The 16626-nt window shown below is 35.4% G+C and overlaps 1 protein-coding gene across 1 annotated transcript in view; it reads right to left on the bottom strand.

The window, feature by feature from the left end:
• Positions 1–16626, bottom strand: part of ITGAV (integrin subunit alpha V) — a 101250-nt gene that overhangs the window by 47000 nt on the left and 37624 nt on the right. The window contains exons 4-5 of the mRNA XM_027865934.1: positions 9219–9333; positions 2864–2925 (exon numbers count right to left, since the gene is read on the bottom strand). Of these exons, the coding sequence (XP_027721735.1) occupies positions 2864–2925; positions 9219–9333 (177 nt within the window). The remainder of the gene's footprint in view (positions 1–2863; positions 2926–9218; positions 9334–16626) is intronic.

Consider the following 16626-nt stretch of genomic DNA (forward strand, 5'->3'; position numbering starts at 1 on the left):
GCCTAGGATAGAGCTTTGGTATATACTCACAATTAGAGAGCATAATATGGATGATGAAAACAGCAAAGGAGACTGAGGAATCATTATATAATTTCTATAGGTCCCTTCAAGCTCTAAATCTTTGATCCCATGATTTAGTAACTAAAAGATGATTTGGTAACTTTAGAGAAGTAGTTTCAACTGAGTAAATCAGTGGTCAGACTGCAAAGGGTTTTGAAGAGTGAGACAAAAGGAAACATATAATTAGTATAGGCCAACTTTTTTCAGGAGTTTGGACAAAAGAATTTTAGCTTTATGGATGGTAGAGTATGGTGAAGTTTTCTGCTGTTTTTTAAGATGCGGGTATGTTGGAAGGCAGTAGAGAAGGAGCAGTAGATAAAGAGAGGTTAAGATTAGCAAGAGAAGGGGGATGATTAAAGGGGCAATCTGCTAGAGAAAATAGGAGGGGAGGAGATCAAGAACTCATGCGTTGGCACTGTGGAGAAGGGCTACTTCAGTAACAGGGATTAGAGGAAAAGAGGAGATATGTTTGGGGGGTTTGAAGTTAAGAGAAGAGGCAGCTCACACTGAATGGCCTCAATTTTCTCAGCAAAGTTAAAAGAGGAGATCCTCAGCTAAGAAGGTGAAGGGAAGGTAGGAGGAGATTTTAGGACAGAAGAGAAGGTTCTTCTGTGGGGAGTGGGATAAAGAATCGATTAGGGAGGAGTAAAAGCAATGGCAACCTAGTTAAGATTAGGTAACATAAATAAGATTACATAACACAAAGTAGTTTTGTCCCAATTTGCAGATCCAATTTGCATGTAGAGTGGAGAAGATGAATGGTAGGAGCAATTGAAAGCTGGAGTTTGGATAGGGATGAATGCTGATAAGACTTGGATGCAAGCAATTTGAGAGTTGAGGATAAAGTAGAGTTGAATTTGTTAACTATAGGGTCAAGATTAGAAAGGATGGAAAGTGAAGTTTTAGGAAGAATAACAGTCAAAAGGTATGTTTAGAGCTCTCTTCTCCCAGCTTCATGATCCCATCAACTCTCATGGGTTTAATTATCATTTTAATAGAGATGATCTAGGTTGAGCTGTAGTCTCTCTCCAAAGCTACAATCATGACTTCTAACTGCCTTCTAATCATGACTTAATAATACAACAATGTTACCAAGAAAGCTTCTGCCCAAAATAAAATTTGACTTAAATTTTAAAAAATAATTTCCATTTTCCTAATTTGAAATTTGACTATTAATGTTTACCAACTGTCTTTTGGACATGTCAAACTGAGTATTTCCTAGGCATCTCAAACTCAACATGTCCAAAGCAAAATGTATCAACTTTCTTCATATCATAAAGAGCACCATTCCCAGTAAACCAGGCTCACCTCACGTTAGTGTCATCCTCAAGTCTTATCAGTTCTAATAATGCATCCCCCTCTGCTCCCCTCACACAGTTACTACCCTGGTACAGGCACTCTTCAGCTCATTCTTCAATTACTGCAATGAAATTCTGATTGTTCTCACTGCTTCAAATCTCTCTCAATTGCAATCCATCCTTCATTCAGCTGCCAAAGTGATTTTTACCTAAAGTGCAGGTCTGATCATGGCATCCATCTATTCCAAAAACTCCAAGTGGTTTCCTATTTCTATCCAAGATCAAATGTAAAGTCTTCTGTTTGTCATTTAAAACCCTTCAAAATCTGTCCCCTTCCTATTTTTCTAGTCTGCTTACCCTTTAATCTCCTGAGATGCAGCTACATTGGTCCACTTTTCCATCTCCCAACTTTGTGCCTTTTCAATGACAGTCCCTCATGCCTGGACTGCTCGCTCTCTTTCTCTTCCACTCTACTTGGCTTTCCTCAGATGCCTTTAAGGTTCTGACCAAACCCAATCACTTCAAGAGTTTTTTATTCTTTCTTCTCCCTCCCTAGAAGTAATGCTATTAGTTTCTTCCCTCAGAAATTTCCTTCCATGTACACTCCATATATTTTGCATATACATAGCTATTTGCATGTTATACTACCCATTAGAAGGTGAGTTCCTTGAGGAAAACGAATGTGTTTTTGCTTTTCTTTACATCCCCAGAGCTTAACAGAGTGCCCACAGTAAGTGCTTGATAAATACTTGTCTGACTGACTGACATGAGAAAGTACTAAAGTTTAGAGTATGAAGAAAGGTTTAGGAAAGGTGAGGCACAGGGAGAGATGGAATAATAGAATTTTAGGGTCAGATAGAAGAATGTCAGAGTTTTTGATCAAGGAATTAGAACATTTGTAGGTAATGCTGAGATAAAGGGTGTGGCTTGGCTGAGCTGGAGTAGAAGAATTATTGCTCATGAGATTTGAGGAGGCTGAGAAACAAGGAGATTAGGGCATTTGAGGGAGCCATCAACATGAATGCTGAAGTCCCCTAGTATAATAGCAGGAGTTGGAAAGGAGAGGAAGATTTTGAGCCAAGTTTTGAACTCCTTGACATAAGAGAAAAAATGACCTTGGAGTTGGTAGACAATAGCCACTTTAAGGGTGAAAGCGATTAATAGAGTGATGTTTAAAGGAGAAGACATTGCTAAGTGATAGCAACAAATGGAACTGACAATAATCACATAGCCTATTTTATGACTTCGTGGATATTCGTTAACTGTTGTTGTGGCCAATTAGCCTAGGCCAATCCTTGACCAAAAGATTCCTATATCTCTAATCCCATAATATAATAATAGCTTAAAGAATTGATGATAGCTAAAGTTAAAGCAATTGATGAACATATTTTTTACTATCTATGCATTTCAATTATCCATACTATGTCTAGCCCTCCCATTACCATGGATAATAAATAAGATAGATTTTAGTTTCATCTAATATTGAATAAGGATTAATAACTTACCTTCGTAAAATCAATGCTGAATCCACCTTGACAAAATCCTTGTCCATCAGCATCAATATTTTCTAAAGTAAATATAGGGGGAAAAATGTTACATAAGTCATAAGAAAAACAACTCTGCCACAGTTAAAGAACTAATGATTTATTATTGTATTCCAGTAAAGACAACAGGCATCAAGTATTTTAGAGCTTTCTTATTGATAGGAAAAACAAAGATTAAAGTACTTGGATCAATGAATTAGGAACAGGGCTGAAAAAAAAACCTAAGATTCTTAGTCCCTCCCCACCCCTCCCCCGCCCTCAACTTAACTATTCCACTAGACTGAACTATGTCACCATTTAATTATCATAAATGCCAAAAAGGAGGTACTTAAAATTTCAATTGTATCTTCACACGTCTTGTACAAAGCTCCAAGATATACATCTAAAGGTTTATTACTAATCCAGAAAGACCATACACTTAAGTAGTTCAGAGTTTCAGGAGATGGTTATGCAGTATGCAAATGAGTAAGACTCAAAATGAGTTCTGAGGGGCTAATAAGAGGCATTTTTATAATTAAATACTTTCAAGGGATCATAAATATACAGCTGGAAAGGACCTCAGAGGCTATTTTCCCCTCCCATTTTACTGATGAGGAACCTGAGGCCCAGGAAGGTTAAGTGATTTTATATCTTTATATCTCCCTCAGTGCCTTGCAGTGTCTTATACATAGTAGATGCTCAATAAATGTCTGTTGAATTAAAAAACCTAACTTTCCTGGTGTCTTTTCTGTCTTACACTATACATACATACATACATACATACATATATATTACTCTAGTTACCAAAGGATTTTTATAAATTAAATAATATTAGTAAAAATTATTTAGCACAGTGCCTGAAACATACTAGGTACTATACAAATGTTTATTCCCTTCCCATTTCCTTTTCTTCCGTAATAGTAATGTATTTAAATAACAAATACACAACACTTTTACTGTTATATATACATACGTACATACACACACACACACACACACACACACACATACATACACACTGTGTTGATATATGAGAAACCAAAACCTTACCTTTTTCTAAAGCTTGAACCTTGAACACTCTTGAGAATATAACTTAATTGTATGCTATCTTTTCAGGATATACTCTAAAAATAACCCCCAAAAAATTATGTTCAGAGATTCCTAACTGATTTTTAATACTAGGGAGCTACTCAGTATCATTCATCTTAGTAATAAAGAGCAAAATACTACTACAATTCAAAATTTTTTCTGACCAAAAAGGTACTAGGAAAACATGGAGCTATACGGTTTCTGGAGCATGGTGAATCATTCTAAGCAATTCTGTTGTGACCTCAAGTCAACCATTGTATATCCATTGTTGTAGCTGCATCAGGAGACTATTTCAGGCTATTTGTGAAGACATTCTTTCTCTATTATTGAGCTGTAGGGATAATCGGTAGTGTTTGTACGATCTACACTTTCAAAAAAAATACTTTCTTTAAGATTTCTTGGCAGGTGAATATTAAATGAGAGAATTTACTTTTCAACATTTTAAAGGGTTTTGTTCTTAAGTCTTGTATATTTTAACAAAGTTTTTCGAATTGACCTCTACTCAAGATTAATGTTTAATTTTTTTTTCTCACTATTTCACTAAACTGGCATCAACATATATTTGGGTCCCTACATAATGTAATAATCAAGGGAATGAACAACTACTTCAAAGCCACAGATGAGGTAATTTCTAAACAAATCCTAATACATCAGAAAAGGTTTAGGGGAATAAAGAAAAAAGAAGAGTCTTGCTTTTAATAATGGAGCTAGAAAAATAATGTTGTAAATGTGTTTCAAAACTCAGTCACAGGGGCAGCTAGGTGGCGCAGCGGATAGAGCACCAGCCCTGAAGTCAGGAGTACCTGAGTTCAAATCCGGCCTCAGACCAAACACTTGACATTTACTAGCTGTGTGACCCTGGGCAAGTCACTTAACCCCAACTGCCTAAGCAAAAAAAATAAAATAAAATAAAAAAGACTCAGTCACCAAAGCTGATCTATATAGAAAGGGAAGATCTATATACGTGACCCTTAGCTCTCCTGAGCTCCAGTCCTTTCTCTCCAACTGCTTACCAAATAAAAGAATGGCCTCTGAGGCCATCTATCTAACATGTACAAGAATCTCCTCTCTAAATAACACCCCTGACAAGTGCTCCTTTAACTTCAACATTAATCTCTACCAAGGGACAATTCACCTCAAAGTTGCTGACCCATTCTACTCTGGAATAGTTCTTATTGCTTGGAAGTTTCTATTTCACCAAACCATAAAATTCAACCTGTCTAAAACTGAAATCATCATCTTTTTCTTCTAAACCTTCTCCATCTCTAAAATTCCCAAGCTCTCTTAATGGTCTCAACAGCATCTCAGTCACAAAGAATCACTTTTCTTTTTGCTGCCTGCCATCAATAACTTGCCTAATTCTGTTGACTAAATCTCTAAGACATCTTTTCTATCTAACCCTTTTTTTCAACGCATTTTGCCACCAGTGTGGTTGAGGGAGGTGATAATTGAGCCCCTCTTTCTAACCTCTTCTTCTTCAATCATTCCTCCATGCAGTTGCCAAAGTAATCTTCCTAAGGCACTAATCTGACCACATCATTTCCCCTTTTTAGAAACCTAATTGGTTTTTATGCTACAGGATAAAATATTTACCCTTCTCCCTGTCATTTAAGGACCTCCATGATCTGGTACCAACCTGTCTTTCTAGCCTGAATTCACATTAATGCCCTCATACAGTCTACATTTTAGCCACACTGAGGAAAAAAGGTTACCCAAAGTCACACAGGTGACAAATGAAAAAACTGAGATTAGAATCCAGAGCCCCTATTTCCTATTCTAATTCTTTTGTTCACTACACCTAAAAATGAGTCCTCACTTTTGGCCCCAGGAATTAAGTCCTATTGGAATGTATGACCTAAAGTAATGCAGGTCAGAGAAGAATTAGGCATGATCTTGATACAAGGCACTCTTGCATTTACTTTCAATTGTGAGGCTTTTACTTTGGGGGTTAATTATACTATTAAAAAACCCTCAGGAAGTGATTGTTGAAAACTAAAAATAAACAAATTTTTAAAAATCTCAAATCCAAATTGGGTTTACATTTTTGTTTCTTTCAAAGAAAGCTTTCCTTTATCACTATCCTGTCTCAGGAGTTAACTTTCATTACACTCAACAATAAAAAAAAAGAGAGAGAGAGAGAAATATGGAGGTCACCTTTGAGAGTCATATTCATTCATCCATTCAACAAATGTTCCTTGAGAGTCTACAGTGGGCATTTGATGGCCTAGGCAATTTCTTTCAACCAAGTCTCCATTACCTCCACCCCCTTTCAAAATTGCGGTATGGTCTTTACCAAGAAAATTTTATAAGACCTGACATTCCCCAGTAAGTTAGAGGACTAATCAGGTCATGGCAATGAATGTTTGTATCTAAACAGAAATGTAGTCTATCATCAATCATCAGTTTTTTAACCCACAACGAATAAAGAAAAAGAACATTCATGTGCAAACAATTTGTTGTGATAACTCATTTTTGTATCATGGACTCAGATGTTGCATGTATGAGAACACTTAGAAAACTGAGGCTTACTCTGTTTCAGCACTAGAACGTTGTGCTTTTATTTTAACTTGCGGATGGAAGTCTTCCTAAAATTTATTAATCAAACTCCTCTGGCTTCTTGAGCAGAGAACACTGAATATAATATATTTTTTTCTTGATATTCATCAATACTCCAAATATCAGTCATTATGCTGTACACAGTAGTGTAATGGATAGAAGACCGGACTTGGAAGCAGGAAGACCTGAGTTCAAATCTGCATCTTATACTTACTAGCTATGTTGTCATGGTCAAGTCACTTAATATCTAAGAACCTCAGTTTATTCATGTAAAACTATGACGATAGTAAAAGTACTGATTTCACAAGGTTTGTTATGAAGATCAAATGAAGTAATGTAGGTAAAATATCTTTCAGACCTTTAAAATACTTTATAAATGACAGATAAGATGATGATGATGATGCTTTTATAAGCTACTGAGGGATTCAGATTTTTTTTTGCCCCTGTATTAAGTGACCCCCAATTATTGTCTGTTTTAAAGTTCAAGTATTTCCTTTTCAAAATTTTTTTGTTTCTGTCAAAATCAGCTGTCCTTTCTCAATGTCATCAACGTACTTGTCCTATAAGAACTATGTTCTTCCAGTTTTCAAGTTCTAATCTGCCCTTGGCTTAAGACAACATAATAAAGATTGCAGGAATTGTGTTAATAGGAGTAAATAATTTTTGCTTTAGAGACTATAAAATAGTAAAGTGAATGGACCTTAAAACATGGGTTGTGCAGTTAATTTTCTCATCTAAGAGACCTTTTTATACCATTAGTAACTTTGAATACCTGAAATTGGTGGGAAATGGACCTCTAGATAAATAAGGTTTGCTGTACTTTAAAGGTGCCAATCCCAGAAGACTCCAAAAATAAAAATGAAAGAACAATGACTACATCTAAAACTTGGCCTGAAATAGGGACCAGACCCATGATTTCATTGATATAGGGAACTTCTGGGCAAGGAAAGTCCCTGTACCAGTGCATGCCTGCACCTTCTCTGCAACTTATACGCCTAGAAAGTGGCCTAGTTCACTGAAAGGTGAAGTGATTTGCCCAGAATCACACAGCCAGTATTTATCAGAGATGGGACCTGAACGTGGGTCTTCCTGGCTTTAAGGACAGCCCTCTATGCTGCTTCCCCAAAATTTGACCTCTACAAATAAAGCAACTCTAAGTTCAATATTAATGTATCTCTAGAAAGCAAAATCCAGCCTAAAAAGAGCTAGAAAGGAACCAGAAGGATAAAAACAGAACTTCAAGTTTGAAAACTGTTTTAAAAAATTAACCTTGAAACACGATTTATTCACACTAATTCTTAAGGACTCATTCTGTGATATACTCCCTGATTTTCTAATTGAGGGTAGACACCGCAATTAGGGAAATAACATATTTACCACATGTTTAGGAAATGTGATAAATGATAGAGGAAGATATCAGGTTCTTCCTCACAAAAAAGGTTGTGCAGAGTAGTTGCTCCCATTTGGAAAAGAACTTAAAGGCAAGGCTGGTTAGAAGAAAACAGACCAAAAGACTAGAAAGCAACAACAACAGCAACAATAATAATAATAGCTAACATTTGGTGCCAGGTATCATGCTAAGTGCTTTACAACTATCATCTCATTCGATCCTCACAACAACTCTGGGGGGTAGGTGCTGGTATTATCCCCATTTTACAGGTGAGGTACACAGTTAATAAGTGTCTTGAGTCCAGATTTGAACTAAGGTCTTCCTGATGTCAGGCTCAGTGCTACATCTGCTGTGCCATTTAGCTGCTCTAACACAAGGTTTCTTAGAAAGATCTGACATATGTGAATGTAAGTTGAATTCCTATTTTATTTGAATTCAATATTTATTTTATTTGAATTACTAGTTAGCATCAGAAAACTTATGATAAAGGAACATTTCATTCAATAGCTATTAGTTTGCTATTAAAAGATTAAAAGTTCCTTTGGATCACTGTATCAGAAGGGGCCTACGATGTGAAGAATATCACACGTGGACCTAGAAAACCTAGTTTCAAGTCCCATCTCCAAAAATGACTTTGTGTGTAACAGTAGGCAAGTCACTTCATCTGGCTGAAGCGGTTTCTTCTCTGTAAAACACTGATTTAATGTTAATTAATACTAATTTAACTGTCTCACTAGGCTGTTGCAAGGAAAGTATCCTCCACATATGCAGAATACCAACTCATTTGTAACTCAGCCTCAGAGCATTGCCTGGGGGTACTAAGAGTGATTCAACCAGGGTCATACCACAAGGCAGACCCATGCAGCCAAGTCCTAAGGCTGGTCTCCTAACCACTACACCATGCTAGTTCTCAGAAATGTGGTGGTGGTGTTATTATAAGAGGTAACCAACATACAATTCCTATACTTGAACTCACTAGGGCAAATTGGAGTTATGAGACTTTTTGTGTGATGATGATTACAGATGTGATTCCAAGATCACCTAATTATGTGAAGCACTATTCTAGAGGGTGAGAACTAAAATCTTCATGGGAAGGCCAGGCAGATTTGTCCACTGTACCCAGAGAGTGAAAGGATTATATTTATATCCAGATATTTTGATCCCACAAGAAAACATATTTAGTCACAGTCTTTATACCAAATTCATTTTGAGCAAATACACAAATTCTCACAAAATAAGCTTTATATCCCTTTCCTAAAAGTTGCTGCAGAGCACAAGGGAAGACTTTGTTTCTTTACGTACTTGACCGGCAGGGAGCATACTCAACAGTCTTTGTTCCATCTTGTAGAAAGCATGTTCCAACAGGTTCTCTCTCTTGTTTCAGTTCAGTCCTCCAATGATACAATGGAGCACAGGCCTGAAGTCAAAAGAAGCAAAAAACAGACAAACAAAAAACAGTATTGGTAAATATTAGTTTTTAAAATCATCTAAATTTTATTTCTCTACCCTTCACTTTCCACTATTAAAAATTAAGCAGGCAAAGCCACAATAAAAGTTAAACTGTTTAGGGTCATGTTGAACACATGAGAATTTGATAAATAAATGCTTGCTGAATGTAGAAAGGTTAAAAATAAGTACCTTTCTCATACCCTATTGAAGAACATATAAATTAATCCAAATAAATATCACTTCAAAGAAGTTAACATAACTTATTTCCAAAAAAAAAATTTTAATGCTTTTTGCTCAAATAAGAGTCAGTTTGAATTGACATAGATTATTTTTTTCTATGATGAACAAACTCCTTTAAATAGTTCTAAGAATAATTTGTTGGCTGAGAAATTGTTTTGTTGTTTTCAGAGATGTTTAAGTCAGAATTGCATGTAAGAAACATTGTTTTATTATTTTACATAGCAGAGACATCTGGAGAAAAGAATAATTTCATTTATTGGAAGAAATTTATTTCAATTTGCTATTTTTTGTAGCAAAATATACCAACTGACAAATGTAAAAGGCACTATGATATGATAGAGCATCTGATCTTGGAGTTGGGAAGACTTACATTCAAGTCCCACCTCTCCATCCCATATTGGTTATATGACTGGGCAAGTCACCTAAACTCTAAGTGTCCCCAAGCAAATCTCCTAGACTATTTGTATAGAGAGGCTACAAATCCAGGAAGATGTTTACTATGAGTTGTCTACGCAAATGAAAGTACAAGTTTGTTTTTTGGTTTTGGGGGTTTTTTTTAAGTAAGAAATAAAGATATTATATTATATGTGGATCATTTGCTTATTTCATTTTAGTCTGAAAGATTATAATACAAAACCTATCTTAATCTTCACTAAAGCAGAACTGTAGAAATAAAACCATCAATAATCTGCTCCCTCAGTTAGTACGGAAGATGAGGGTGGGAGGTTTCATAGCTTAATCGATAGATGGGCCTGCCCTTGAGTCAGAAAGTGTAGAGTTCAAGTCTGCCACTGACAGATGCTAGCTGTGTAACTCTAGGTGAGCCTCTTTGTGTTTCTAGTTAACTTTAGGACTAGAAATTACAAATCTTCATTAATGGAGAGAGTTTCTACGCCAGGAATTCATTACACCAATAAAATCCTGGTTCAAAAGAAAAAAAAATTTGATGTGGGGAAGCAGAAGCAGTTGTGTTAGCTATCAAGTTGAATAAGGAATGGGGGCCAAACTTAAGTAACCGCCGGGATTCTGACATGATTGGACAAAAGAGATAAACTATCTTTTGATTAGATGTCTTTGCAGCCTAGTTGAAATGAAGCCTTGTCAAAGAAGAACCTTAAATCCCATGTGGGTAAGGTAATATAACACATATAACAGAAGGGAAAAAACACATTAGGGATTTATCCACCATTGGGGGAGGTGGTATGGAGAGACTACAAAAATTAAAGATTCATTCGTCTAAGAAAACATGTTAAAATTTACCATTGCTACTAACACTGAATTACTTTCTTTTCCCCTGTTGAACACAGGGTAGAAACCCTTTCCTGGGATAAAGCCTGCTTTGATGAATTACTAAATAACTTATTTTGTTTGTTAGAAAGTAAAAGAAATTTTCTTTAAAATAAACTTGAGTTTCCTGACAAATTTTTTTAAAAATCTGAGATAGAAGGAATATGAAATGGTTCAGTCAGTTTAATTTTAAAGATATTAGGGACTTCCTCTCCCCTTCTATTGTATTATTTTATTACTGATGTTTTTTTTATTTCTTACAACTCATTAATTTATAAATGTATCCCTTCCCTTCCTCAGCAATCTTAACAAAGATTTAAAATGAAAAAAAAAATGTTCAACCAAAACAGTGACTACTATCTGAGACCAAAAAAAAAAATACCATACCCATAGTACGATCACTTCCATAATTAATAGAGGGCTTAACTGATATAGCAATAAATAAACATGATTTAGATAATATTATCGTGTTTGTACTACCACAACCCAACCACGAGCAATGACTATCCCTTCAATTATTAATTCATTTTTCATTTCTTTAAAGAATGTTTTGTAATCACATTTATATGTCTTGAATGTCTCTTGATAAAAAAAAATTACTCCAAGATTTCACGCATTTTGCAAAACTTTTGAATGGGATTTCCTTTTCTATATCTATTATTTTCTATTTTCTATACAGTCTATATTCTATGTAGTCTATATTTTCTATAGTCTAATTTCTATTATTTCTTCCTGCTTTTTAAAAACTGCTATGCAGAAATGCTAATGATTTGTGGATTTATTTTGTATGCTGCTACTTTACTGAAGTTATTATTTCAAGTAGGTTTTTTGAAAATTTTCTAGGATTTACTATGAAGTCATCGGCAAATGGGGATGATTTTGTTTATTCTTTAACAATGTTTAAGCCTTTAATTTCTTTTTCTTCTCACTAGAATTTCCAGAACAATTTCAAACAATAGAGGAAAGAAGGGTATTCTTACATTTTCCCTGTACTTGCTGAAAAGCTTTTAGTGTTTATCCTTTGCAACTAATTCTAACCTTTCATTTTAGATGTGTACATCTTATCATATTTTAAATGGTATATTCTCAAGTTTTATATCATTTTATTTTCATGAATGAGTACCATACTTTATCAAAGACTTTTTAACAAATCCATCTTGATGTAATCATGTGATTTGGGCTATTGTTCTGAATATCATGAGAATTGTTCTAACTGTTGAATTATCTCTTGACAAAAATCTAACGTGACAATAATGAATAACTTTTGGATTATGTTGCTATAGTGTTTTTTCTCCCTTGAGTTTTATTCAAAATTTCTGTATCAGTATTTGTTTCATAAAGGAAAATTGTTAGAGCGTTTTCTGAGTTTTTGAGAACCATGAGCATAAAAGGGGCATTAACTGCTCTTTAAATGTTTGACAGAATTTACCTTTAAATCTATCTGGACCAGGAATTTTTTCTTTGGAACTTCCTGTATGTCTTTTTCAATGTGATTTTTATGAAATTGAGTTAAGATCTCTGTTCCATGTTCCAGTAATTAGGGTATTTTATATTTTCAAGGTAACAATCCATTTTTAAAAAATTCTTTGTTTTGCTACAATAGTTCTGAATAGTAGATTCTCAAAATTCTTTTTATTTGTTTTCTATTGTAAGTATAACATGTTCTTTTAAAAGAAATTTGTTGATAATATGGTTTTTCTCTCTTTTTTGTCAGGTTAGTAATATGTTTATTAATTTTACTCTCTTTTCAAAGAACCGGCTTTTCTCTCCTTTCATATCAACTGGGTAATTGTAGGACTTATACACTATACTGCAATATATTATAAATATACTATAGCAATACAGTATAATTATAACAATATTCTAATATAGTACATTATAAATAACATTTTCAGTTTGTTTTTTAAAAAGCATATTGAATTGGGCCACTGGCAAACTATTCAAAGAAAGCCAGAGCAAATGATCTGAAAGAAGTGCAACATAGTGAAAAGGTGATTAAAAATAAGCCACAGAATGACTGAGTGATGATATAAGGCTGTCAAAGGACTAGTTTTGAATGACTTCTAACTTTTAAAGGGCATATAGCTTGTTAGTATTACTCTTCTAAATGTAATGCCAGTCTATTTGAAGGCACATTGGCACTTCGGTCAAATAAAACATGTAGGCTAAGAAAGGGGGTCAGTAGAGAAGTAGTGGAAGGAAGCATTAATGGTATCCTGAAAAATAACAGTGATACATATCACTGTACTGTGCTGTGGCCAAACCAAATCCAGATTATTACATGCTGTGAGTTCCATTTTAGGAAGGATACCAACAAACTGTGGTACACACAAAGGAGAGTGACCAGCATGGTGAGAGGACTGAAAATCTCGTATGATGTTCCATCCCTGGAAACCATGCTTAACATTCTACTGTTTGTTCAGTCATTTCAGTTGTGCCCAACTCTTCATGACTCCATTTGGGGTTTTCTTGGTAGTACATGGTTTGCCATGTCCTTCTCCAGCTTATTATTTACAGATGAGGAACTGAGGCAAACAGGGTTAAGTGACAGGGTCACACAGCTAGTAAATATTTGAAGCCAGATTGGAAACTCAGAAGATGAGTCTTCCTGACTTCAGGTCCAGTGCTCTATCTGCTGCACCCCCTAGCTGTCCCTAAATATCATATATGGAGAATATTTAACTTGGAAAAGAGAAGACTTTAATGGAAGATGATGGCTTGCTGCAAATATGTGAAAGGTTGCCCTACAGAGAAGGAAAAGACTTCTTATGCTTGACTCTGAGAAAATAATGAAAAATAATGAGTAGGAGCTGCAGAATGAAAGATATGTAAGGAAAACTTTCTAATGATTAGAGCTGTCTAAAAGTGGGATGGGCTGCCTCAGGAAGTGGGGAATTCCCTATATTTGGTGTACTTCAAGCACAAGGTAGACAGATGATCACTGCCAACATCCCAGTAAAGGGCTTTGCTATTTCAAGTATGGACCAGATGACCTCTGAGGTTCCTTCCAACTCTGAGATTCTGTAAGTTTATTAAACTAGCAGGTGAAGATGGAAGAGGTTTGAAAGAATTTTTGTAGTTCCTGAACAAAAGCTGAAAAAAGTTTAAGATAGCTAAATTTAGTTACTGGACTGGATGCTTAATATGCCTTCCTGGAACAGTAAAGATGTGATTAATTTTATTACAAATAATACATTTGCTAATAATTTTAATTATTTTATTTTATTAGTGATTTAAAGACATTCGGAATCCTTTTTACCATCCTACAAAATGTTCATGATTCCTTCCCAACCATATTAACTGTCGCAGGTATGAAGAATTGAATGACAGTAAATACCAGGAGAAAATGGTTATATTTTCCATCCTTGTGAAAATTCTTTCTTGACATGTTTTTATCCCAACTTTCCAAACCCCATTTGTTTCAAAATAGATCATTGGGGTGTGTGTGTGTAGCTATAAATATAAAGACATAGATACAGACATAGATATAGCTAGGTATCATAGCTTCACTGAGCTGAAAGGCTTCTTAAAGATAATCTAGTCCAACTCCCTCTTTTCACAAATGAGGAAATTGAGATCTATAAATGGCTACATGTAGACCTGGGATCTAAAACCAGGTCTCCTGATTCTTTGTCTGATGTTCCTTCCCTTTCCTATGCTACCCACCTGTTTTATAAAAATCTTTGACAAAAAAGAGAGGGAAAAATCACAATTGTTTTTTATTATTTTGATGAAAGGTAAGTAGTTAGGTTAAACTAAAGTTTGAGATAGTCCTTTTGAAATTCTGAATTATATTAATTAAAATTCTAAATTCTAAAATTTTGGCTCACAAAAGTTTTCTTCAGTCCACAGCAAACTCCCCTTCCAAACTCCACTGATGCATCACAATAAGGGCACTTACTATCACCCTGTTTCACACCTCACTGAGATCCTTGACTTCTCACTTTTATCCACCTTACATATTCAATCTGTTGCCAAGTCTTCACATTTCTATCTCCACAATGTCTCTCACATGCATCCCCTTCTTTCTACACTCACCCAGACATCACTCTAGTTCAGGCCTCCATCACCTCTCACCTGGATTATTGCCAAAGCCTCCTATTTAGTCCAACACACTTAAAGCTCTTCTACATTCCCATACATCCTCCATACACTGCTAAATAAATTCTCCTAAAGCACATATCTAATCATGTCATTTCCCTATTCATGAAACCCTAAGATATCTGATCTAGGACAAAATATAAACTCCTCTGTTTGGCATTTATCTTCCTAATTTGGCACCTTCTTATCTTTCCAGTTCTCCTCATACATTAGTAACCTCCATGCACACTATGATACAGTCAAACTAGAATACCGCTGTACTACCATGCTTCTACATCTCCCATGCAAAAGCACTGGCTGTCTCTCATGCATAGAATATATTTCTGTTTCACTTCTAGCATTTGGAATCCCTAGTTTCCCTCAAGACTCAGTTCAAGAGGGGCAGCTAGGTGGCACAGTGGATAGAGGACCAGTCCTGGAGGCAAGAGGACCTGAGTTCAAATCCAGTCTCAGACACATAATACTTCCTAGCTGTGTGACTCTGGGCAAGTCGTTTAACCCCAATTGCCTCACTAAAAACCAACAACAAACAAAAACAAAACAAAACAAAAAGACAGTTCAAGTGCCACCTTTTAATTTAGCTTTCTTGTCCCATTCTCCTCCCCCCATACCCCTGTTCTAATGCACTCTCTCCCAAACTAATTTGCATCCATATTGTGATTATACATATATATAATATGCATATGTATATACATACACATACATGTGTATGAATGCACACATATGTATGTATATACGTTGCTGTGATGTTGTTCAGTTGTTTTTCAGGTATGTCCAGCTCTGTGACCACATTTGGGGTTTTTTTTGGCCAAGACACTGGAGTGGTTTGCTATTTCCTTCTCTAGCTCAGTTACAGATGAGAAAACTGAGGCAAACAAGGTTAAGTGACCTGCCTAGGGTCACACAGCTAGTGTCAGAGGCTAGATTTGAACTCAGGAAGATGAATCTTCCTGCTTCCAGGTCCAGCACTCTATCTACTGCACTACACACACACACACACACACACACACACACACACATACACACACACACACACACACTCATATATGTAGATATTGTCTTTTTGTTATAATATAAGCTGCTTGGGGGCAGGCATTATTTCAATTTTCTCTTTGCAGCTCCAAGACTCAGCCCAGTCCTGGGCACATAGTAAACATTTAACAAATGCTTATTGATTGAGTGAAATTGTCTGTGCTTCCAAACACCTAAGAAAGAGCCTATATGTGTGTCTTGGGGTCAATTATATTCGCAGACAAGGCAGTTTAGTAGCATCCTTTTAAATTAACTAAGTCAGATACGAATTTTGTATGAACTGGCTCTATTTCCTGCAGTAGATTATAATTTCCCATAGCAAACACAAAAGAGGTATGCTTAATACACAGCTCTTTATAAAATGAGTCTTTGATGAAAACTGTTCCTTAATCAAAAATGCCATTCCTGCTTATTACATATCCTTTCATTCCACTGTGGCTCATATCATTAAGCTAAAAACCTGTCATATTCTTACAGCTAAATATGAAGTTTACACAGACATATAAAGAACTCTAAGGGAAAATTAACAACAATAATAGTAATCTTAATAAATAACAACTAGTATTTAGATGGCACTTTTTGCCAAGTGCTTCAAAATATT

The sequence above is a fragment of the Vombatus ursinus genome, unplaced genomic scaffold, assembly GCF_900497805.2.
Source record: "Vombatus ursinus unplaced genomic scaffold, bare-nosed wombat genome assembly UNPS02014779.1, whole genome shotgun sequence".
In the NCBI taxonomy this organism is placed as follows: domain Eukaryota; kingdom Metazoa; phylum Chordata; class Mammalia; order Diprotodontia; family Vombatidae; genus Vombatus; species Vombatus ursinus.